We start from the raw sequence: 26,378 nt of genomic DNA, 5'->3' as shown, positions 1-26,378 counted from the left end.
CGTTTTATTAGCTCAGCTTCTTTTAAATGTTCCTTGACGCGAGTGTTGACTAGCCGCTTGGTTTGCCCTACGTATGTACAAGGGCAATCTTCACAAGACCTCTTGTAGATGTCGCTTTTTTCCTCTTCTTTCTTCGGGTCTTTTTCTTTGCCTAATTGTGCTTTGAGCATAAGTGTCCTGCTTGATCCTACTGCTTCAATGCCTTCTTTTTCCAAGATTTGTCGCAAAGCTGGGTACATTTCCGTTGAGTATGTTATGCTGGCCCGCTGTGTATCCATCTTCATCCTCTCTTGTTCGAACAAAGTTGTTAGGCGATTTCGTTCCTTCGTACCTTGCATCTTCTTAATTAAGCTCTGGATTAGAGTTGGCCAAAATCCATTTTTTGTAGCTGCATGCCCTTTCTTTTTCGAACCTTTCTTTAGTAAGTGGTATAGACAAAAGTCTCTGCACCATGGATCGCCAGGCGGCCACTTTATGCTGGTGTGAGTGGTTAGACGTCCTGACAATGATTCAATATCATTATCAAGGGTTTTTCACATAATAGCATTTGATTTTTCCCCCATTATTCAATTTATATAAAATGATGTAACAAACCTTGAAAGAAGAATGCTATACACAAGTCATTGGTATTTGGGAATCAAGGTTTTTCAGAAAAAGTTATTGCGGGTAAAACGGTTCGCAATACTGAATTCAACTGAAAATAAGTTTCCAACATATGCACCGAGAAAATTATAAAACGCCAAGCCAATCCCTAACGAAAAGTCTCAAGCGCAAGCATTTGCTAGCGATCTAGCGCGCCCGCACATTTCCCAAGCCTCAACAAACACAAATGTGTGACAAGGTGTTTTGCTTGGTATGTGTACGTTCGCTAGCGCGATGGAGTATCGGTTCTTTGGCAAAAATCGAAGGGTATGTGCAAGTGTGTGCGAGATTAATGAGCGGTGTGAAATGCAGTGTGTCAACATATCTTGCCGACTTGAAACGAACTTCGCCGATGTGGACTGTTCATTGTACAATGCAGTTGCAAGCGTGTTTCCAGGGGTTTGGAGTTTCCCAGCAGGAAAAGAATGCATCAAAAATATTGCTAATACTAAATAAATCTTAAAAAAAGCTCTGCCTTTGATTTCCGCTGGGTTGCGGCAAGCGGCAAACGTGTTGAGCCTGTTTAAGTTCGTCTTTAACGTTAAATTCTCCGTATTTTTTTTTAACAATTGCTTTTTAAAAAGCTTATAAGAATTATTAGTGTAATTTTTCGGTATTCATTATTAAGGGAAGACACACCCGTAAATTGCGAAAAAGTAGAAAATTTTCAGGATTTTCCTGTAGAAATGTTATGTTTTAAATATTTTCAATGATATGATTTTAATTAGGTATATTTAAAAAAATATATTTAATTTTTGTTTGACTCTGAGAAAACCACAGTAATATTTGCAATTGTTTCAAGGACGTCGCAATCTGAACGCCAAATGGCTAGATTTCATTCCTTCAATGTTTATCCGAAAAAATCAAAAATTTTACAACTTCAGTAAAAATGACTTTATGCCTTAATAATTTTTCGGCAGTAATGGTAGCACGCCAAATAGCAAGTACAACGTCCCCGAAAAGAAAGGTGTCAAAACGGAAAGTTAAATATTTATTATACTAAATAGAATAATAATCCTGTAATGTTAGTTAATATTTATTATACTAAATAGAATAATAGTCCTGTAATGTTAGTTAATATCTGTCTCAATCGATTGCTTCAGACACATCTTCTAAAAAATTATAGGACAAACGGTTTCGTTCAGGGCAGAGGCGACTCGTCAGACGCTCTCACCTGGGAGCAGTGCGACCGTGAGTGGAATGAGATGGAAAACGCTTTTTTTTATATATTTGGCAAAACACGCCAAGGTTGCGAATTATATCCAAAAGAAACCAATAGTTTAACCCTGAGCTGGGTAAAGCTAAATTAATTGTTTATGATAAGTGAAGGATCCTAAGTCCACAACCACTTGTTGTTGGACCGGATCAAATGGAGAGCAACTTACTCCCACGTCTCTTTAGTCCGCGGATTCCTGGTTTGGAGCATGGCACCCAAGCATCAAAAAATTATAGGACAAACGGTTTCGTCCAGGGCAGAGGCAACTCGTCAGACGCTGCCTCACCTCTGCCCTAGGAGCAGCGTGACGTGGAAGTAAGTTGCTCTCCATTTGGTCCGGTCCAACAAGTGGTTGTGGACTTAGGATCCCTCACTTATCCTAAACAATTAACATATCTTCTATTTTGCAAGTGTGAAAAATTAGATTAATACAAATATGCGCAATATGGTTATTTAATTGATTTACATGTGCCAGCGTAAAAGTTATAGGGACAATGCAGTGGGGGGAGTGCAGTTAATGTGCAAGGGCAATGTTTACTGCTTTGGCAGAAATAATGCTCGAACACATGTGCACAAGAAACTTCGCTTGCATCTTTACTTGGGTGGCGATAAAACGTACGTTTCTAAAAGATTCACAGGCCGCAAACGAATGGATTTGCACTGAGCGGAATGCGATCCTTGAGCCGGATGAATATTCTGCGGAATCTCTTGGCTATAATTCTTAAGATCTTCCTTGAAACATAAATAATAATGACACAAAATTCTAACGCAGTCCTATATTATCAATTAAGTTTGGAGTTCAAGTTTAAAAAATGTTAACTCATATTGAAATGATGCTCAAAATTTAAACCTGACTCCAAAACAATTGAATTTAGTCGGGTGATGGCGGTCTACTTCTTACGAATATTTCCTTTTGGGACAGCGAAAAAAGCTTCCAGCGGGGTTTTTACGGAATTATTTGTGCAGCAAGGAACAAAACAATGTTTCACCGTCCTTCTTGACATTTCATGCGCGAAATTAATTTTCGCATTTTGAGGTGCTAATAAGCAACTGCAGTTGCCAGTCTCCTGAAGTTTTTTGCCGCGACTTATGATGTCGCACAAAATGGCGTGAGTTTCTCACTCTCCAGTAGAGGCACGGACACTTCGGAGGCTATAAATTTTGAAAATTTGCACTTTTCAGGGCTTATTATACAGAGGATAACCATCATATTCAGATAAGAAAAAAATGTGAGTTTCCTGAACCAGCTACAGGTATCTCTCATTATAAAAAAGGATCATGGTATGTATGTATATAAGCACTAATCCCGTATATTATTTGACGCAATGACGATAGAACTGCGCTTTACCGTCTCGCAAACCATTTCAGCTTCTTCTTCCCTGCGTTATACTGCGCCTCAACTTGGGCCCGGCCTTACAGTATGTCGGAGTGGAATTTGAACCGATTGCTGAGCGAAAATCAAGAACCAAGTTTCTTTTCATCAGGACTGTAAATATGAAAATCATTCACAGGGTTGTTGTATGGAATATTATGTAGGACACATTTGTCGTCCCTACAATGATAAAAAATTTCTTGTTTACGTGAAATATTTTAAGTCGTCATCAATCTCTCAAGAACATTAAATATCATCCGTCACCTTCGAATACTGCGTAGTTGAAGTTAAAAATTTTCAAAAAGAAAATTCGCGCCCAACGTGGGGCTCGAACCCACGACCCTGAGATTAAGAGTCTCATGCTCTACCGACTGAGCTAGCCGGGCAGATGAGTAGCAACTGTCCAATGCGGAATATAATTTACGACTCGTGAATAGAAACCATAAACACTAATAAAATCTGGCAAATACAATAAACTTCTCGCATTAGAAAATGACTATATGTTTTTTTACACCGAAATAGTATGATAGTTTCACCTGCCAAATTACCATATCCATTACGGAAAAAAAACAATGGCAGCATTAAACCGCACTGGTAAAACGGCAAAAATAAAAATAGGAGACTACAGCTTTGAGACCGTTGATAATTTCTCCTATTTAGGGTCGAAAATCACAACCGATAACAGCTACGATGATGAAATCCGCAGACGGTTGTTGGCAGCCAACAGAGCCCATTTCAGCTTACAAAAACTGTTCCACTCGAAACGTCTCACCGTAGGGTCAAAGCTCTTACTGTACAGGATAATGATCTTGCCAGTCTTCATGTATTCCTCGGAAACTTGAGAAGAATCCCCCGAAGAATTTTTGCCCCCCTACATGAGGATGGACGATTCCGTAGCCTACATAACGCCGAAATCTATGAGCGATACCGTCAAGTTGTGGATAATATCCGGCTCAATAGGTTACGGTGGGCGGATCAATTAATCCGTATGGATGAGAATGATCCAGTCCGAAGAGTCTATAAGGACAATATCTATGGTAGAAAAAGAAGACCAGGCAGACCCTGCCCGAGATGGAGCGGTGGCGTAGATCAAGAGACCAGACAGCTAGAGATATCGAATTGGTGGACCTCGGCGCAAAACCGGGATATCTGGGGTTCCTTATTAAGGCAGGCCTAGACCGGATACCGGTTGTTGCGCTGTTGTTGATGGTGATGAAGGCACGAAACAATATTTCATTGTCCTCCTTGGCATTTGACGCGGGAAATTAATTTTGACAGTTTTATATTTTCATAAGCAACTGCCAGTTGCCAAGCTACTGAAGTTTCTTGGCTCGAGTGCTTACTTCACTCAACATGCGATGGCGCGTAGGTGTCGTTGGCGCGCTACACCTCACCAAGGGGTAAATGGCAACCATATGTCATTCATTTGAGAACTATCCCATTTTCTCAAAATTAAATGCAAATGAAAAAGTTTCCGTTCACTCATTGTTGCGCAGATAAAAACAGCGCTATTAAATTCAAAGGCATTAACATATTAACCACGGGACTCTAAGATACAAAATGGGATATCCAGAGGGTTTTCACATTTACGCATATATTTTATGACCGATATTTGTTGCATCACCCCATATTAGGGCAAGTCGCAAGGACATAGCTTAATAAACAATCCATTTAACATTAATTAGATAACTCCAACCTGCTAATTAGGAAGCAGAGGCAAGAATTCGTTATATAGGTTGTTTCTGACCTGCATTTTCCGATGTTGACGAATTTTGCGATGAGGCTGAGATAACTCGGGGAAACAAGAGCATTAAAATAATCCCTACAAAATACAGGAGGGTATTACCACGATATATAATCTAATTAATAGCTACGTCAATATATAGAGAGTCATATAAATTTCATATCATAAAGAAGACAGAATGAGTAGTTCAACACTAAAGCAAAGCGATTTTAAGTACTTCCAGTTCATAGTGCTTTCCTAGCAGGAGCATAAAAATGTCTGCTAGCAAGAGGACGATGCAGCATATAGTCAAAGATTTTTCTTTATTACAGCACAGGAAACTGAGGATGGAATCACATCAATCAGGCCACACCATAAAAGAGCATAATTAGACTTCGTCCGTGAATTCATAAAGTGTTGAGTGGAATAAGAACAGGTGAGAAAAAATTTCTGTGTACGTATGAATTCGCAAAAAATTATGGATTTTATTAGAAAGTTATGCACGATTAGTGTGTTCTTTAGAAGTTTGCCATACAGCGTGCTTTAAAATGACCAATAAATTAGTTGTGACAGAACGTAGAATTAGATTTTTACAAAAGCGGCGTAAGAAAAATGAAATTAATATAAAAAATATATTCCAGTTATTATTATACATTTTCGCAAAAAGTACGGGAAATCAGTTGTCTTAAAATATTTTTTGCTTGACTTGGACGCATAGGAGAATTTTTTCAAAGAAATCTATTTTTAGAGCTATTCAAAGAAGTGTCTATAGATCATTAATTGCAATTCGAAAAGGTAAATTATTAAATAGCTTATACTCGCAGATTCCCTACTGTTTGGGCTGATTTTCTCGAGTTTGTCAAGAAAAATGAAAACCCAAGTAGTATCAAGAGATGATTGGAAAAACTGAGCCCAATTTTATGAAATTTTTCTTACTGTGTGTCATTTGGCATTTTGTATGGTTTTATTCAATGGGAAACTTTTCAGACTATACTTGCTCTTTGATAAGTACAATGTATCTGCAGACTAGATACTTTACAATTTTGGCCTCATCCAATTATGAATAGAAATGTCCGTATGCTCGTAATTTGGTGAATAACGTGCAGTATATACGGAGATTTTTTTAGGGTCACGGTAATGGATACGATGTGTAGAAGACACTATAAAAAAACAGTGGAGTGCAAAGAAGTCAAATTTAGCCAGAAATCGGATATTAAGGGTCACTTCACTTTCCCGATGAAGAAGAAAGAATATTCAATTTGTCAATTGCTGAGAGATTGTCGTTTCACACGAAGGTAGGGAAAGACCCTCTTCAAAACTTGGCCGTCCATACCCTAACTTAATAACTTGTTTTAAAATATATACAGTGTTAGAAAAAAAGTGTTCACAGTTTATATAGAATTAATTTTTTATTAGGTTGTTGCAAATGAAATGTCGGATATTTGAGTAAAATTTCAAAAAACTATAACTTTTATGAAAATTAATTTTATTAGTCAAAATAAGAACCAGCAGCTTCAATGCACTTCTCCCAACGAGATACAAGGGCATTTATTCCAGTTTCGTAAAAGTCTGGGTTTCTAGAGCTAAGAAATTCTTCAAAGGCACTTTTGACAGCTACTTCATTGCTGAATTGTTTCCCCGCCAAAAAGTGATCCAAATGCTTAAAAAAGTGGTAGTCGGTTGGCGAGAAGTCGGGTGAATATGGTGGATGAAGAAGAGTCTCATATCGTAATTCATTTAATTTTTGGACCGTCATTCTGGAAACATGAGGTCGGGCGTTATCATGGAGCAGTATCACTCCATCTCTGTTGACCAATCTAGGCCGCTGAACACGTAATTTCTCGTGCATTTCATCAAGTTGGGGACAATATTTCTCTGCATTAATTATTTCACCACGCTCCAAAAACGAATAATGAATAATTCCAGATGCAGACCACCAAACAGTTACCATTACCTTCTTCGGGTGAAGGCTCGGTTTTGGCATGTGTTGTGGAGGCTGATCGGCATCTAGCCATTGCGCTGATCTGCGACGGTTGTCGTACAATATCCACTTTTCATCGCATGTCACTATTCTGCGCAAAAAAGGATTGTTCCTGTTACGGTTGAGTAGAGAACTGGATATTTCTATTCGCAGCGCCATGTTTTGCTCGTTGAGTTCATGCGGAACCCACTTATCAAGCTTCTTCACCTTTCCAAGCTGTTGTAAGTGCCGAGATACTGTCGAATAGTGTACGCCTATTTTCTCTGCAATGTCACGAATCGATGATCGGGGATCAGATTCCACTATCAAACGCAACTCGTCGTTGTCGATCGATGGTCCTGGGTGTCCACGAGGTTCACTTTGGAGGGTCATGTCGCCTGATCGGAATTTTTCGAACCACCGCTGTGTCGTTCGTTCGTTTGCTGCGTCAGCTCCAAATGCTCTGCAAATGTTTCTGGTTGCCTCCGCTGCGTTGTGACCAAGTTTAAATTCATATAGAAAAAGTAGACGTTTTTGACTCCCTTCCATGCTTTTTTCTTTGAGTTTTACTTGGCACTTCAATGACGATTGAAACTGAAATGAATCCTTGATCGAACGAACGACTATTTATACTCAATTATCTCATACCACCAGAGTCACCTTGCGGCAGTTTTAAACATTAAAATCATAACTAACTTCACTTCATTGAAAAATCCGACATTTCATTTGCAACAACCTAATAGTTTTCAACAATTTTTTAGGTGGAAAAACGTGTTCATCCGTTTAAAGTGTTAATTTTTTAACAAGACTAACAGAAATGAAAAAGTTAATAAACTAGCGAATTTAAAATTCAATTTTTTATCATATATCCTTTCACAGTACTAACTGCAGAACAGCGCTGAAGTATAGATTCAACAAGCCAATTAATCTGATCCAAGTCTCGCCCATTTTCCTCGATGACGGTGTTTGTTTTTGTTTCATTCGTCCTTTTTGTACTTAATTTCTTTTACAAAGATGTCAACTATTTCCCAGAGATTTTTGATAGAATTAATCTCGGGGTTTGTGCAGATAATTAAAGGACATCCACATGGTTGTCAACCACAAAATTCTTTGTCCTTCGACCTGAAAGCTTTGAATTATTTTTGCGCATAAAAATGCAATTTTCATGAGAATGGGCAGCATAAATCCTGACTATGAATAAGACTATTTGACTGCAGTCAGCGCACCACCGACTTTGAATATTGGGCGAACCGTACCATGACAACAACAAGACGATACCATCATAGACCAGTTTACATGTTTAACTATCAGCGCTTGGTAAAGTTTTCCAAAAATAGTTGAGGTTAACCGATCTCATCCTGTATGTCTAAACTTTAATTAGTTAAACCATAAGACAGGGCGCTCCAGCCTCCGACTCTTAATTTAACATGATTTTCCGCAAAACTTAACTTTGCACAAAAATTTTTCTGTTATTATTAGTTTTCTAGTGGTTCAGAAAGCATTCACTTTTGCACGCCTAGACACTCAAAAACATAATATAACATAAATAAGGAATAAAAAGCCAATTTTATTGTTTACAGCAAAATATTCCTAGGCGTATCTGTCCTGATCCCCTACGACGCCATTTTAAGCTGATCTTTTCGCACAATACAGGCAAGCATACGGTCATGGGCTTCAGTTGATTTCCTCAAGCCCCCCATCCACATTCAGTTTGACCTCAAGAGTTTGACCAGCGACCGCAACGTGGATGGCATGCAATTGGTCTGTCAGTTTTGTCTGTTCAGGCGGCCGATGATTGAACGAAAAATGATTCGGTCATCCGGCCAGACATGTTTGTTTAGGCTGTGGGTAAAGATTTCACGTTTGTTTAGGCTGGAGCGAAAATTTTATACCGCTGTCGAACATTTCTGATAAATATTCACATACAAGAATATCTCGAATTTTCGTCTCAAGGCGAATAAACGAAATGATAAATAAAAATAATACCAAAGAAAAATAAAAATAATATCAAAAAAAAATAAGAAACATGCAACGACTCAGGCCCTCCCCCTCTAGTGCTCCAAGGGTGAAGTTCATAGGAATTATTTGGAAACTTAATTTGCGAAATGAATCAAATTCCACGCGCGCTTTACCAAAGGACGAGTTTACAAACGAGATTGTTTGCGTATGATACTGCTATCCTTACCACGGGTAAAACTACGGAAGAAGCAAAAATAAAGCTACAAACAGCTATTGACAACATTGTAGAATGGACCAAGAAATGGCAAATAAAATTAAACGAATGAAAATCAATGTACATTAACTTCCCAGGGAAAAGAGAGAATCAAGCTAAAGTCATTATGAACGGAATAGATGTGCCGCAGGCGAGTGAGGTCAAATAATTAGGTATGATACTCGATGCTAAGCTCGTCTAAAAAAAGATACATCCTAAGAAAGAAAGACGAGCTAAATGCCAGATACAGGCAGATGTACTGGCTATTGCGGAGGAGCTCCCTGCTAACAGTTGACAACAAGCTGCTAATTTATAAGCAGATAAGGCCCATATGGACGTTCACAATAACGAAAAATAACGACTGATATCGCTGATATAACGAGACAACTGAAAAGAGTAACGCCAAACGACTTGTTAGCATAAAGAATGCCAAAAGATATAAGCTACTGAGAAACAGCGAAGCTAACCAAAGTGCTGGGGTAGCCACAGGGTATTTTCCCAATAAAAACTAAACTCAAATATCAAAGAAAGCTGCTGGATGGCGAAATCTTAGTCATAGCTTGGCGAGAAGTGGTTTTAGTGGGTAAAAATCCCATACTCTCAGGGATCGTGAACGCTGAGGTGAGTCTTTTCAAGATTTCCACCTCTTAAGAAAAAAACTTCTTTCGGAGAATTCCTCAAACATGGATAAGAGTTCGAAGTTTTTCGTGCTAAGAACGCAAGCCTTCTAGGAATACAAGAGAACTGGCAAAATCACATTCATGTAAAGTAAGAACTTGTTTGTAAGTTTACTTTGCTCTGTTTACTGACAACTATTGTGTGCGCATTTCGTCGTCATAGCTGTTAATCACTTGTAATTTTTGGCCCTAGATATCTACCTACCTTTATTATTTTCAGTTAACCAGCGGTATCTGGTGTGTTTGTAGATATGGTCGAAAGCGATTTGTATATCTAGAGTTTTTCTTTCTGTCATGACGGCATCCTTAACATTGGCCAGTAGTTGGATGGGCTTGAAGAGGATGATGCCTCTGGCATTCATATCAGCATCACAGATAACTTTCCCAAAACCAGATTAAAAAGGATGCATGATGCAAATTCCCCGGTTTTAGACCGGTGTTGGTGATGAAAGGTCTCCGGAGTGATTCCACTGCTTTTATTTGGCTTCGCATATTCATCAAGGTCTGCTTAGCTATTCTTATTAACTTAACTGGGATACCCAATTACGCTGTGAATAATTTTAGCGTGGTTATGCTACCGTAGGTTTCCCCATCAGATCTGACAACAGAACAGCGAAAAATATATTATGCTGCACTGCGTGGTAGTATCCTTTTTAAGGTTTTGTGTAAAAGACTCATTAGGCATTGATTCGCTGTCTTAAACTTTGAGCATAAGTTGAATAGCCGCTTGGTGTAATTGGTCGCTTCCACATTTAAACAGTTCAACTATAATTTCAGCGGTTCCAGGCGACTTATGATTCTCAAGCCGGTGGTTTCCATGACCCCCTTCTTCCATACTGGGTAGTGGCATTATTTGTGCGTCGTCTTCATTTGTCGAGATTTTTAATTCGCTGATATTCTGATTATTGAACAATTTATCTAAACATTCAACTCCAATGTGCTCATACGGTTTGAAATCAAATTTTCCTTTTTGGTTTGACAGAATGAGCATTGAGTTGTATATGGTTTCATCCTGCTGACTTATTATTAAAACTTCTCCGCCTGGTGCGGTTGCTCCCTGTATTTCTAGAGCAGACAGTGAAGGCTTCTTTTTTCTTTGTATGTGAAGTCTATTCTTTGCTCCGATCGACAGTGTGGGGAAACATCTCCTGAATTTAAGCAATATATGCAGTATTTTTCGATTTCATTTTGATTCGCATTCGTTCTCTGTCCTGTTGAAATTCAACGCTAATCTTCCAAAAAGTAGTACATCGCATAGAATATTATAGCTGGTCCTAGTCAAATGCAAGGTAAGAAGACAGAGACAAGCTTTTAGATCTCCGGACTTAAAAAAGCGATTAGCCGGAACAAGTCGATCGCTACATCAAACCCTCAAAATTCAATGAGAATAGGAATTCGAAAACTACTTGCAAGGTTTATTAAGATAAAGAGGCAGAGGCAAATGGAAAGCAGCACTATCCGTTTCGAGGAGGAATGCCACTCTTTCAAAATAGATCATATTCTCAGGCCAATGAAAATCCAAAAGCGGAATGCGATGCTGATTAACTATCAGCAATAGAATACAAATACTACTCACGGCAGATTCACGTTCCGACATTTTCCCCATTTGCTTCCTTATTTATTTATCTTTGTTTTCCATGCGGTAATTCCTTAACAGTTTATGGTCATCAACTTTGTTAGTCAATTGGAAATTTTCTAGTTCAAGTTCATAGTAAAACGCTAGCACTCTCAGTCAATTTCATCACTTTCGATTGCTAACTTTTCCTCCCCTTTTCTATCCACATTCGAATTCGTTATCACCGCCTGCCATCATGTGCAACTTCCCTCCAAATTCCAATAAAAAGCTCCCAATTGAAGACCACTTCACATTGTGAAAAGCCTCTTTGGGAAGACTACGAGCCGTACAACAAAAATTAAATTGCTAAAGTGGAAGAAAAGGGAAGAATATTACATATTATTCATGCATGCATTCCCTTTTAAAATTGTCTCTGGAAAAGGCGAATGAAGTGCTTCACATGTCGCAAAGCCGCGGACACTACCTACCCTTTGACTACAGCCTTTCGGACAATTGTTTTCTAACCACAGGATAAGTTAAGAAAATTACTTTGAATACGGTTTTCCCCCGACAACTAATAAACTGAGACAACCATTTTGAGCAATTATTTAGTAACGAAATGTTATTAAGAGTTCCTTGGTAATGGAGTCGAGCTTTCTGTTGTGCCCTCCTCCGACCAATCAACTTTTATCCCGCAAAATAAATTCTTCCAGAAATTCGTGAGTTAATGTATTTTTCAGAATATAAACGAAAAAAGCTCCGCCCGAGCAGGGACTTGAACCCTGGACCGTTGGATTAAAAGTCCAACGCTCTACCGACTGAGCTACCCGGGCCCATATGGGGTTGTTGCCAAATCTCTCAGTTCAACACGGGGGTATATCTATTTGAACACTTTCTTCCTCCACTTTTCTTCTATTGACTTAGAGTACACTAAAACATTCCTAGATTGCTAAAAAGTTAGATATTGTGTTCTATTTATAGTTAAGCATAAAATTGATAGACCAGTAGCTTACTCCAAACTACAATTTTTATTTTACAGGGTAGATATATACTTCGGGAACAACTTACCCCCTTCATCAGTACAAAGCTACTTTGTACTGATGAAGTAGGAGGTGAAAAAGGATGAAACGCCATTCCCCCCAACCCCAAGTGGCACTATAGCCGCACCTCTCTAAGCCAAAATTATTCTCTAACTCCAACTTTTTGACCTTTCATCATTCAATCTCCAAGTCGGATTCCTCTAAATCGAAAATTCACCTTAGTCGCTCCATATTTTGTAACTTTGCGGAAATACTCCATAAATTATAATCATTTCATGTCGAAATCGAAGGGCCGTTTACACGGTACACGGTCTTTTTATATTGATGTATTGAGGTGTATATTTACATACCAACGTGGTCTATGCTGCAACACTCCGATGAAAACAAGTCCGGAAACCGGAAACTGGACGCTTTAGGTATGAAAGGTTTTGTGTATTTCTTTTATAAAGACATTAGAGTGTGCGTTTGTTCCATAAGTATGTAGCACGTAATATGTTATGAGAGAATATCTACTCTCGATTGATATTAACGATAAAAGTCTTGAATTTGTAACGAAGCAACAATTTTGACCTATTATGACTTAGTTAGTAATAGTGCAATTTCCACCAAACTTAGCTATATATCATAGCCTACATTGCTGTTTTCGTGGTGCTAGGTTGAACTTGAGGCGGGTTTTGCTGCCAATTACTAAAACTTATAGTAATATACTATTATTAACTTTATTTGAACAGATATCGGTATGGAAGATATTTCGGAGCCTAGACACCATATAGTGGCAGCCTCCTGATTTTTCGGTTGGGTAGTTTCTGAGAATGGATCCGTGAAAGAAATGATTAATTTCGACCAACCGCACTCTCCGGGCTTTCCAACAAATGTCAAAACTAAGATCGGCTTCGGAAAGTACTAATCGAGACCTTTCACTTGACTATATTTGGTGAAAAAAATTACAGCCCCCTTTTGTATGTATGGGGACATCCCCTTAAATTCGACGTAGAATGATGTAGCGGTATGATGGTGACATCACACATGTCGAAGTTCAAAGAAATACAGAACTTTGACCATAACTTTGATAGAAATAGTTGGATTGCATTCAAACTTCCAGAATTGTGTCTTATATTAATACTTATACTGAGACCTAGATTTTGTATCGATACATTACTGTGATTTTGTCTGATTGTTCGGTTGGATAGGTTTTGAGAACGAGACCTGTTTGTTTTTTGGAGCACGCATTTTGAGTCCTCACTCCCCTGCATCTCATCCAATATCTGAAATAAGATCCTGCGAGTGAGCGCAATGCTGACCACATTGCCTCCTATGGGGTACTGTAATGCTGCAGTGTACCATTACGGTCTTGAATGAAGTGCTCTAACACACTTCAAGGCCCTGATCCCTCCTTTGCATGTTTGGGGAGCCTCCCTTTAAACTCCACGTAAATTTACTTCACTTGCTGTATGCATGGTATTTCATAATTTCCATATACCCACCAAATTTCGCTTTCTCCGATAACAAAAGCATTGAATGGAATGGAATTACATCGAGATGAAGACGAACTACAAACCACTAATTAAACAAATCAAGGAAATTTGACGACTAGAGAAGTGTAACATTGTCGGCTGTAACTTAAAAACCATTTGCGGCTCTCCTGCCTCAGGAGCACACATTTCGTTTCAAATAGTGCTATTCCATAGTGTAAAATCGATTAATGTTATGACGGCTGCTAAGCGAATCTTCCGAGTAAAGCACTATTGAGAAAAAATCAGTTATAATGATGTGTGGCTCGAATCCGGCGTCAGTATAGATTGTGATAAGTTGGGAATAATAACGCTCACTTTAACTTACTAAATTTCAATTGAATTTATTTGAGGTAAAGTTCAAAAAATAGATGAGAATCAACAAGATTGTTGTATTTTTAAGAATGTCTTTTCTTCGCTTTTAGCCTACCCTAAATTCACGGTTTCAAAAACCGTTATTTAAATTCCGAATACAAAAAAATATAAGAAATAATCCCACTAAAATAATCTTTCGATTTCACATTAAAGAAAAAAAATACCGAAATGAAACGAATGAATTGAATATTACTTTATAAGGACACATTCAATTTGCGCTTAATCCAACACGATCACAATACGCTGACCAAAGTCGATCTCGATACAATGAAGCCGCTTTCTCAATACTGCTTGCATTCAAAATCCCCCGTCCTACCACTCCAATATCAGCTCCCTTCTCTTTCACTACAAACTCGGGCGTGTTGTACCTTTGTCCCAAGTTGTCGGATCCTTCATCAATCTTAACGCCCGGCGTCAGTTGAATTAGACCGGGGAAGGCAAAACATTCAGCACTTTGGCAAACAATACCGGCTATAAAATCTGTGTCTAATCCTTCAGTTGCCATCTTTATAGTTCCTTCTTTGTATTTGTCGTTAATCAGATTCCCTTGAGATGACATTTCCGTCAGAAGGAACACACCACGAGACTCGACATTTGCAGCAACCGATTTGATTCCTTGAATTATACTCTGCCCAGGTAATGAATGAACTGTTACTAAGTTTGCCCATTCTGCGATTTTGTATATGCCATTGGCATATTGTAGAGCCGTTGTATTGCCAATATCGGCAAATTTTCTGTCCTCCATGATTAGGAAATTATGTTTTTCGGCGAGCGATTTGAGTGCTTGTACGAAGGAAATGTTGAAATTTTCTATAATATCCACGTGCGTTTTTAACAAACAAATATGCGGTCCACATACTTCGGCGATCTTTAGAATCTCATCAGTGCTTGTTACGTCTGCAGCTATGCACAAATTTGTCTTTTTTGTTGCCATCAGTTTGAATAAATCTTTGGCGATTTTTGCTTTTGCCAAATCAGCCCGGGCTTCAAATCTCATTTTAGTTCGGGAGAACTCGTTCACTGTAATTTACAATAATATCTATATTCAGTCTCATTGATTGATATGCTTATTGCTACGAATGATAATTAGTAACATGAATGAATATATTTTTTTCTTGTTAGTTTCGTTGTTGATGATGATAATAAAGTCAGATTTATGACCCTACTGATTATGCTTCTGAATTTCCTTATTTTCGTGGATATTCTTGGATTAGTTGTAATAGATCTCTTCAATTTGGTTCCTTAAAACGACTTTTACTTCTGGTTACTAATATCATAGCAGATTTCTAGTTTGAATGTTTTAAATAAACTTTCCTACTATTACTACTACTATTACTATCACAGCTTTTATCAAAGCGTAATACTGGGAATCAAAATCAATCATATTGGCAGCAACATCTCCTTTTGTCACGATATCACCTTCGTTACTTAAATTGGACTCATATTGACCTTGAACGTAAACGTAACACGCAAGGGAAGTGTACAACCATCGCAAAGTAGTCTCCCTTCTTCCAACTCGATAACAAAACCCCCTTTACTTCACTACGGATGACAATGTGTCGATCTGATGGCCGTTGCTAGCCAACCCAAATATAAATGATGGTATTACGAATGTGTGCTTGAAACATAAATATGTTTAGGGATACTGCGTTGGAAGTCTCACTAACTTTTCCTCTACATCGGAAGCGTCTGTTGGTATTTATTGCTCTACTATTATGTTTTCCAGTCTTTATTGAGATCTATCAGTAACAAATTTGTTTAAAACTCTTAAATTCAATCCCCAGCATCGTTTGCCATCTGTGGGTTGGAAAGTTGGACAGGCACCGAAGACAAAGGGCGCCGATTATAGAGGACTATGATCAGGTCCGAAATGATAACATTCGCAACTGATATGACATATTGGGTATCGAGGAGAAGTTTCGAGAAAACTTACGATCAAAAGAAAAACCGAACCCGATCCAAACGAGCAGGTTATCAAACGGGACAAAATCCGAGAACTGTATAACGTTGTAAAAAGATAATAAGTACAAATATTTGCTGTCTCAGACATTTTTTATTTCTTTCAGTGACCTTTTACGACAAAAGCGGAATAATGTGAATGGGTTATTAATTACTATCTCGCGAAAAGTCATAGCCTCAATTCGCACATTGGCATTAGCAGTGTCTACCCATTCTCCCCTCTAATGGGCAATGGGGCCAGAAGAGAAGGCAGTCACCGATATTTTTTCTTCTTGTTATCGGTGACGTTCTTCATGCTGCTTTGACCGGAGGACATGGAGGAATTCAATAGACGATGACATCCTTCCGCAAACGCCTCCACTTCGCTGATGACATCTGTTTGCTCTCTTACCAGATCATGGACCTTGGCCAAATGGCTCTGGATTTGGAAAGGGAGGCAAGTAGAGTTGGTTTGAAGATAAACACCGGTAAAACCAAGGTTCTAAGTCTGATGGACCATCGCACTGTCCCTATCTACATTAATGGGCAGAGCATCGAAGTGGTCAATCAATTTTTATATCTAGGAAATGCGGTTTCGGCCGACGGCACCGAACTGGATTTTGCCCGACGTATTAACAACGCTAGCTTCGCTTCCGCTGCCTTGTCTAAAATCTGAAAATGCAATTATCTAAACACCAAGATCAAATTGAGACTGTTCCGCGCTAGTGTTCTTTCTGAGCAGTTATTTGGAAGTAACACATCGTGAAAAACTGTTGGTGAAGTATCATTGGAGCTGGTCTGATGCTATTTGAAACGAGAAACTTGGTTGATGCACAGGCCTGCCACCCGTATGCATGTGATCGAAAGGCGCCAGCGGATAGGTCACACATTAAGAGGGGGTCACGTTTAAGCAACCACAACCTATACATGACTATGCGCGGATTCATGGTTCGAATGGCAAAAAATGCAGCTGCCAATGCATTGGATTGGTTCAAACACACGTATAGTGCTCTTCCCAAGGATGTTTTGAATCCCATCAAGGCTATCTATGAAGGTTTGAGCAAAGATACCCTCTTGTTGCAATGTAACATACCAGAAGTTTTACGCAGAAAAATAATGAGAGTTCGAACCAACTTATTTGGAAAATCTGACTAAAGCACTTGAGTGGAAACTCTGTCACCGCTGAGATTGCAGCTTCAATGAAGGTGCTTTCCTTTACTAACCTTCATGCAAGGCATTGACCAATCGCCCGTGTATGGACGCGATAAGCCGAGCGAAGCAGGGAGCTGAAAAACAGACAAAAGAAGGCAGGATTCGTCGTAGACAGGAGCAAAAAGATGCTTTAGATCTCATGATAGCAACATTCTGTATGGACCTAGCATCGATGCATCAGTGTGAGCTAAGCCAATAAAACTCGTTTATGAAGATTTTATTCCAAATTTTTTAGTGTTCAAAATATCAAAGCGTCATCAACTCAAGTTTTCAAAGTCAGTGCCCTTCATAACTCCAAAGTTACTGCACCGATCCTTCTGAAATTTTGTTTGAAATTTCTGTCCATATAAGTATATTAAATTAAATAATTAATAAATTAAATTTTCTATAAAAATCGCGTTTTTCACTTCAAAGTTTTCTCAAAAAGTGAAAAATTGAAATTTCGAAAACCCCTGGGAACGTTACCTGGGGAAAGTGATCTCATGAAAGGATTTAGATTTTTTGATTTCAGATTATCCAACAGCGAGTTGAGGGGGTAACGCAATTCTACCTTTTTCCGGGCAATTCCGAATAATTGTTGCCATTGCCTTATTTTTTAATATTCCTTTATGAAAATTTTGCACAATTTTCTTCGAAAGTCATACCTTAATGTACCATTGGTTTTAATAAATAAACGTTAACTGTGTCGCCGAACAAAATTAAATTTTTGGAAAAAGTAAAATTTTTCGAATAGAAGAAAAAAATGTTTATTTCTAGACTCAGAACTATGAAGTGTCAAATTGATAAAAAAAAAAGAAAAATTTCCGTCTTTTTTATCGTGGAGCAAAAGCAGCTAAGGTTGCCAGGAACAAGTGTGCCTTATATGGTGAAGGTGCTATCGACAGAAAAAAAGGTCGAAGGTGGTATTCATCCTTCAAAGAGGAAAAAATTTGACTTAAAGTACATATTACACTCCGAACGATTACCAAACTTGGATGAGACCATGATAATACTCGTCAAATAACAAGAAAAATTGCCAATATGTTACAATCATTTAACCATCGTTCAACATTTAAAATCCATGCGTAAGGTTTAAAAACTAGGAGTATGGGTACCATCCTGAACGAGAATAGAAAAAATCAACGCGTTTCAATAAACGCTTCCTTTCGCGCTCGTCATTATTCGGCACAACATCACAAGGTCGTTTTTGTCTCGCCTAGTCACTGACGATGACTCCTCGATAACTGCCGTGACCGTACGGGTGCCGTCGTTATGGTGTAGGAACCCAGCAGCGTGAATCCTCCGCTTTAGCCGGCGCCACAATGGATGGCATTCGGTTCAATCACGTGCTGGTTGGGCTAGATAAGGAGGCAAATAAGCTTGTCTCCGAAGGTCTCCAGGGCTGCTCTTACAAGAGACTAAAGGAGCCGCTCATAAAGCGTCTGTCAGTGAGTGAGATGACTAAATAAAGCAGTCGGGTAGTGACAAAGTCGGTACCGAGCTGCTTCAGCTTTTATAGCAGCAGAGGCTCCCGGAGAGCACACATGCCACCCTGACATGTGCTGATTTAGGGTCTCTGAACACATTAGCTGTCATCGCAAACAAAACTCATGAGGTAGGTCACGATATATCAATCCAGGTCGTTTAGCTGCAGCAGAAGGTAGCAGCATTAACAACTACCGTTTATGAGTCGGCAGAGGTCGTCGATGATTTGTGTTAGAGAAGTAGGACTAAATAAAGGTAAAAATCCGCCTCTCGACATGGGCGATCGGGTAGTAAATCGTCGGGAACTTCGACGTAGGTAGGCGTAGGTTCGCCGAAAAGTCTATGAAATGTACCAGCACCTGCAATTTCTTACCAAATAGGCTTGTCGGGAGTTCTGGCGACTGCTACCTGAAATGTAACAACACAAAAATACCGCAACATCACTACCGAACGTATTCTCTCCGAGTCCGTTAAGCATGATGTTCAGCACCCGATCTTTTCTAATACGTGTCCATTGTCACCACGAAAGCCCACAGTTGCACAGAAAAGTTCTGAGAACTTCCTAAGCGGAGACTTTCAGACACTTGTTGGTCTTCGCCACTTCACATGGTCCTTAAACCCAATTGCGAATAGACACCTTGTGGCGACTACAGACGTCTAAATGCTCAAATCATTCCATATCAATACCCCATTCCCCTCATCCACTATTTTGAGCACTATATTACAAACTACCGTATTTTCTCGAACTTAGACTTAATCAAGGCATAAAGTAATCCCTGTAGCTCTCAAAGACATTTCGAAAACGGCCGAGTTCACTAGCATGACTTTTGGACTGTACAACCCGGCTTCCAGAGGTTCATCCACTCTGTGCTGCGAGATTTCCATTTCTGTTCCGTATATTCGAATGATGGGCTGGTTACATCTCCCTCTAAATTCAAGCATTTAGAGCATCTCGAATTCATTTTTAAAAGTGTTTTTGAAGTCGGTCTAGTACTCAACGTTGAAAAGTGTAAATTCCACGGCCACTTGATTACTCCTGATCTCCAGAGGGTGTCCAAGCGCTTGAGATCAACAACCAATAGCTAGTGAATGGATACACTTCTGGTATTCCCTCAGCAAGATGCCCCCCTACCCGTATTCATCGATACCTCAGACATTGCCGTAGGTGCTGCTTCTACAAAAAGTAAACAAAATCTGGCAACCGTTGAGCTGCTTTTCCAAACAGCTGAATCTCGCTCAACGGAACTGCAGCATTCATGACCGTGGGTTATTAACCGCGTACCTCGGAATTAAATACTCCATCACTAGCACGGTTTCAGATATTGCCTCAAAATCATCGACAGGTTCAGGACCTGTTGAGATTGGATTCCACGCTTTGGTGTGCCGCCAATTATAATCACCGGAATGTAGTTTGAGCCCTCCCTTTCTCAGAGTTAGGCAAACTCTTCGGCGTCAAACGCATACCACCCGCAGTCTAATGGGATGCTTGAAAAGTGGTGGACGCTACTTGGCCTCCAGACAGCCAATCGCGAAGAATTTGTTGCAAGTCCTGCGGAGCTGAAGACTTTCACGACCCTGTACTCGACATCAAGTCAGAACTCAACACTACCGGTTTGTTGCATCTGCTCAGGGATGCAATGCCGTAGCGGACGTGCCCACAGATCTTGAATCCTTCACCCATGTCCTAATTAGGGCAGACGCCTCTCGGAGGTCGCAGACATTGATTTATGAATAGAATTTGAAATAAATCAAATAATTTTTAAATAAAATATATGTGTAGTAACATCATTGATATATATAAACTAAAAAATTATGCACCAACCAAACACCTAACCTGGCCATATATATTCCATCACTGCATTCCGAAATAGAGAAATTTTACACTACGAAAGTGGCAACCGAGTAGAAAGCAATGTTACAACCTTCTAAACACGGATCTACATTACAACGGCCACCGCATTCCAAAGTAGCCAAAATGGAGTGGAATAATTTTCATGAGCGTGCGATTACTATCCATCATCATCAACGGCGCAACAACAACCAGCCTAGGCCTGCCTTAATAAGGAACTCCAGACATCCCTGTTTTGCGCCAAAGTCATGGTCATGGTATCACTCATAGATTTAGTCATTATGTAGGCTACGGAGTCGTCCATCCTCATGTAGAGGGCCAAGAATTCTTCGGAGGATTCTTCTTTCGAATGCGGTCAAGAGTTCGCAATTTTTCTTGCTGAGAATCCAAGTCTCCGAGGTATACATGAAGACTGGCAAGATCGTTGTCTTGTACAGTAAGAGTTTTGACGCTATGGTGAGACGTTTCGAGCGGAGCAGTTTATGTAAGCTGAAATAGGCTCTGTTGGCTGCCAACAACCGTACACAGATTTTATTGTAGTAGCTGTTATCGGTTGCGATTTTCGACCCTAGATCATAATTCTTCCCGTTTGACCAATGCGATTTGATGTTGGTTGGATTACTATTGGCATTCAAAAAACAGGCAACACTAGAAATCAGATTCATGTGCTGCTGAAGCCGTTAAAAGTTACCGAATGTTTCGTATATCGTGTTGTCGAGTTATACAGAGAGACTGGAAATGTTGTTAGCCGAGCGGAAAGTGGGCGGCCCCGTTCTGCCCGTAGTAAGAGGGTGGTGGAGGATGTACCTTCGCCCATCAACCGTAACCCAGCGAGTCAACAGAAAACGATGGCTGAAGAAATTAAAATCACACCGAGAACTCTCTCGCATGTATTAAAAGACGAGATCTACATATAAACGATGCACTGAACAGCTCCTTATGGCGTGTTTGAAGGCCTTACGAGTACGAAAGTACGAAAAAACTGTTGCACTTGTGCCGTAAAGGGCGGTTAAAACAAAACTTGTTTACTATAGAACGGAGATTAAATCACCAAAACGATAGGTTGTATGCTTGATCGTCTGCCGAAGCTTCTGAACAAGTTCAATAGCTCTAGCGCGATCCTAACCTCTCGTTTGTGATGGTTTGGGGAGAAACATCAAGGTATGGTGCTCGTCCCATCCATGACGAGAAAGGAGTGAAGACATCGGATGCTGTCTAGCGAAATACCGTATTAGAGTTGGTAGTAAATTCCTTGAGCGATACTCTGCTTGACAGTATCGATTGGGTCTTCCAACAGGATTCTGCGGGATCACATTCCGTTTCAACAGTGGCTAGAAGACCATGTGATGTATTTTATACGCAAGGAAGATTGGACTTCGTGCAGCCCCGATTTGAACCGATTGGATTATTAAATTTGTGACAAGTCAGAGAAGATGACCTGTAAAAAATTCCATCGAAATTTGGAGTCTCTGAAGGACAGTCTAGCCTGTGAAGCCACCAATTTTCCGATTGAAACCATACGTACGGTGATAGAGTGATAGCATGAGCGTTTGCGACTTGTATTGCGAAAGTGGTCGAGCATTTTGAAAAATCCAGCTCGTTCGTGTACGACTTCACATTCAGTACAAACATATGGCGAGTCTAGGACCGCCCCACACTGTCGCGGTGGAAGGATACAAGCTCGGGTATAGCAACCCTGTAGAAGTGCTCAATCAAGTGCATCTGGTGGATTATATCCTTAGACTGGCCATTAGATAATCATATATCAACACATTGCAGTATAAGGCGATATAACTCAACCGCAAAGCGTATCCATCCCACCCCACCATAAAACTCTGTTCAGGTAGTCCCCCCTTTAGAATGCTACAAAGGGATTGTTTGTATCAATTCAGCCCCTCCGAGAGAGATAACCTAGTGAATTTTCAATTAAACATAATCTCTTAAAAAAAACGTGATGAATAGCACCAAAACCTCAAAACAATTATTTTCCTCGATAAATCTGGCATAAACAATGTCACCAGCTTTTATGCTGGCTCAATCAAATCGAGTTTATGTAACACGACTCCAGAAACGTCGCGATATATTCAATTGTGGAATCGCATTGCACATCAACTTATCAGCAGTCTGGAGATTTTACAACTCAAGCGTTTGTTCAGATGATAAGCGCGACGGGGCGACGTGAGCCACTAATTAGCTAACTTAGTTTCCCGGCGATGAGGATGATTTATGGAAAGTTTTGAACTTTTTCTTGCAAACAGGATACCAATCAATTACCTATTTTCGGCTGGTCGCTCATGAAAGTGCCGTCGCTCCTGATCTGGCAGCCTGCAATGTACTTGGCCACCGATTGAACTGTTGCCTCCTCGACTTTCCCAGCTTCCTGGAGGACGTTCAACAGGTAGGAAAGGGTGAAAAGCGAATGCATGCGGACCGAGTTCTCTGCGATGTTCGCCGCGCCACCCTGCTCGCGATCCACCACCACCACAGCATCCGTGACTGCTATGCCCTCCGCCCGCAGGTCCTTGACTGTGTCCAGAATACTTGAGCCCGACGTGACCACGTCCTCGATTATTAAACAATTGTCCCCAGCATTGTACTTGCCCTCAATCATTTTCCTCGTCCCGTAGTCTTTCGCCTCCTTGCGGCGCACGAGCATGGGCTTGGAGTTCTTGATGGAGATCAAGGTTGCTATGGGCAACGCGGTGTATGGCACGCCGCACACATGGTCACAAGTCAGCTTCTTCTGCTTGATGTACTCCACCAACAAATTGGATAATTGGTCCTATGATATCAAAGTAAATTGATAACGTCAGGCTATTGCGCCACAGTGGAAACTTTGAAACGTACCAACACGTCAGGGTAGCTGACTATCACGCGGAGATCGAAGTAAACGGGCGAATTGATCCCCACCTTCATCTTGAAGTCGCCGAACTTGAAGGCGTTGATCTCGAACAGCTTAACCGCCAGGGCCTTCATTTCCGACTCGTGTTTCGCTAACATCCTGACTTTGTTCCGTCAATCCTACGTGCACACAACGGCAACCACTTCCGCGCAACTGAAATTCACGTGTACCCGCGCCACTCGTATAACTTGCTGGAAGACAACTGGCCTAACCTCCCCTCTCCCGATGGAGCCCGGCCCGATCAATGGGTCTATGTTCCCAAGCCGGTGCCGAAATGTTTCTCGTTTTTAGAACTACGCAGGCAGGGGGCTTTTAAAAACATGGACAAATGTCAAACACTTTTCCAACTGAAAGGTATTGACTCTGATGGGAATGACTCGCAGAGCTTATTGTACTGGGCAATAGATGGCAGTTATGACCGTTATAAACGGCAGAATTCAATTAAATAATGAAACTGGGGATTTGTGACATTTTTTTTTTAATTTTAATTTATTTTCGATTTATTAGCATTAAAATGCAAAAATTTATCAGTTTGATTTTTAATGGAAACGATGGTTTTGACTGGAAATAAAAAAATGTATATACATAATTACTGATGATGGTATTCATCACCAAGCTAAGGATACCTGAATACCACCTACCACGACCTAATGAACAAAGATTGGTTTTTTCCTACAATGTTAAGTATCTGGGTGCAATCCTGGATCCAAAACTAAATTAGGGATTGAACATAGAACTGAGGGTTAAGAAGGCCTGTATAGCCTTCTAAGCCTGCAAAGAAATGGAATCTCCGGCCAAGGATGCTTCTCTGGATATACACCGCTGTGGTGCATCCAATCCTAACGTAAGGCTTTATTATATAGTGGTAGGCTTTGAGCAAAAAATAGAATAGAACGAAGTTTCATAGGATTCAAAGAACCGCGTGTGCAGGTGCTGCTGGGGCACTGCAGTGCTGCCCGACAGGTGCTCTCAATGTACTCCTGCATCTTCTCCCCCTAGACCTCCAAAATAAATACGCTGTAGCGTACAGTGCCGTCAGACTACGTGAGTCCGGATGCTAGGGAGTGAAGTCCTACGGCCACAGTAAGATCTTAGACGAAGTACCTCAGGAAATCTGGGCATTCCCCACGGGTGGATGGAGTCGGCACCATTCTGATCGACAATCAAGCGGCCATTAGGGTCTTATACTCAGCGACAACATCCTACAGGCTGGTGGGACAGCGCAGGGACGCACGACGACAGTCTGGGCGGCACGCTCAAGGTCACCCTCCTCTGGGCATAGAAGCATAGAAAGGAATGAGCGGGCTAACGTATTGGCCAGGCGGGGCTCTGCTTTTGGCAGCCCTTACAGCAGCGGGTACAGTCGGTGTCCTGGTGGCGGCTGTCAAGGACGGAGTCTACTCACACTACTAAGGAGCTGCGGGCCTTGAATGGAGAAGGCATATCAGGTGTGCCAAGTCAAGAAGGATTTGGCTCGTTTATAACATAGCCCGATCACGAGAGATCCCGTGCCAGGAAAGTGCAAATGCTTTCTAGACGAGGCACTCGCCCATAGGGGACCATACCGCGAGGATCGGCATAACCTACAATTCGCATTGCCGAAACAGCGGAGAAGGGGAGGGGGGCGGATTAGGGGACCCTCATGCACTTCCTCTGCGATTGCTCAGCTCTAGCTAGAGTCAGGCTACGGACACTGGATAAACCATTCTTCGGGGACCTCAGAGAGATTTCTAGTTGCATTTCCTTCGTGAATGCTACGGGCTGACTCTGAGGATCCAAGCCGGCTGGACTCTGCTCTCATAACAGCAGTCATGGTCTTAGGAGTTTTTGGCATCAAAATGGCGCCCCACAGGACTAATTAGGCTTCTCGGAGCGGTCACTGATACCTTCCTACCTACCTACCCCATACATAATTACTTATAAAAAGGCAAAATATAAAAAATAGTCCTATATCTAACAAAATTCAGTGCAATGAATATTCCTGAAGAGGATTTTGAGTGAAATATTTGAAAACGCAAAGTTCAGTACACCAGTCTTGGAGAGGACGTCCTATGAAGACTCATAAGCGTGAGGTCAGGAATTAATAATAATTTGAATATCTCTGCGCAATCGTTTCAAAAATCACTGCGGAAGCGCTCAACTTATGTATAATAATTACCCGCTGAGATGTAAAACGGTGGTTAAGGAAAAATTATTTGAATGATCGTTAGCCGAGAGAAAACGTTTCGTATACCGAAAATGTACTGGCGATACCTCGTTCGAACGGCCACGCGGCACAAATTCTGGAAATGCAAGATTCAAAGTTTATATCTTTGGGGATGCTTCATAAACTCTAGTCCCAAGCCTTGAGACGAGTGATTATAACCTGAATGGCCGTGTAACATCTAGGTATCTCATGGAGTAGGTGGGGCCTTCAATGGTACCCACTATTGATTTATTGCATTGCTTCCCCACTGAGATGCTGACTCCCTTTTGAGATCAGGGTTAAGAATTCACGCATAGTATTTATTGCTTCTTGTAAAATGTGACTAAAAGGGATAAAAATCTGTGGGCTACCAACCTGCAGATTTTCAATTTTTTAAATGCTATTTTAAATTCATGCCTCGGATAAGCCTGACTTATCGGCAAGGATCTTTGACTATCGAAATGGTTTTTACAATGTACGCGCCTCGATGACAGTACCCAGTCCCCGGAATGCTCATTTCCTCCAACTTGAGAGTGAGTTCCAGC

The 26,378-nt window shown here is 40.5% G+C and overlaps 1 protein-coding gene and 2 non-coding genes across 3 annotated transcripts; all 3 read right to left on the bottom strand.

Moving 5' to 3' along the window:
* Window positions 1–3,543: 3,543 nt before the first annotated feature.
* Trnak-cuu lies at window positions 3,544–3,616 on the bottom strand. Its single transcript has one exon. It is a non-coding gene; the product is annotated as a tRNA-Lys (tRNA).
* Window positions 3,617–12,117: 8,501 nt separating this feature from the next.
* Window positions 12,118–12,190, bottom strand: Trnak-uuu. Its single transcript has one exon. It is a non-coding gene; the product is annotated as a tRNA-Lys (tRNA).
* Window positions 12,191–14,226: 2,036 nt separating this feature from the next.
* LOC119659530 (uridine 5'-monophosphate synthase) lies at window positions 14,227–23,973 on the bottom strand. The gene is made up of 3 exons (XM_038067667.1): window positions 23,594–23,973; window positions 23,021–23,528; window positions 14,227–15,303 (listed from the first exon to the last, which is right to left on the bottom strand). The coding sequence occupies exons 1-3, from the start codon at window positions 23,744–23,746 to the stop codon at window positions 14,492–14,494; spliced, it is 1,473 nt and encodes a 490-aa protein (XP_037923595.1). The 5' UTR covers window positions 23,747–23,973; the 3' UTR covers window positions 14,227–14,491.
* Window positions 23,974–26,378: the final 2,405 nt, after the last annotated feature.

Source organism: Hermetia illucens, chromosome 6 (genome assembly GCF_905115235.1).
Source record: "Hermetia illucens chromosome 6, iHerIll2.2.curated.20191125, whole genome shotgun sequence".
NCBI lineage: Eukaryota > Metazoa > Arthropoda > Insecta > Diptera > Stratiomyidae > Hermetia > Hermetia illucens.
This window is presented reverse-complemented; position numbering and strand designations above follow the sequence as displayed.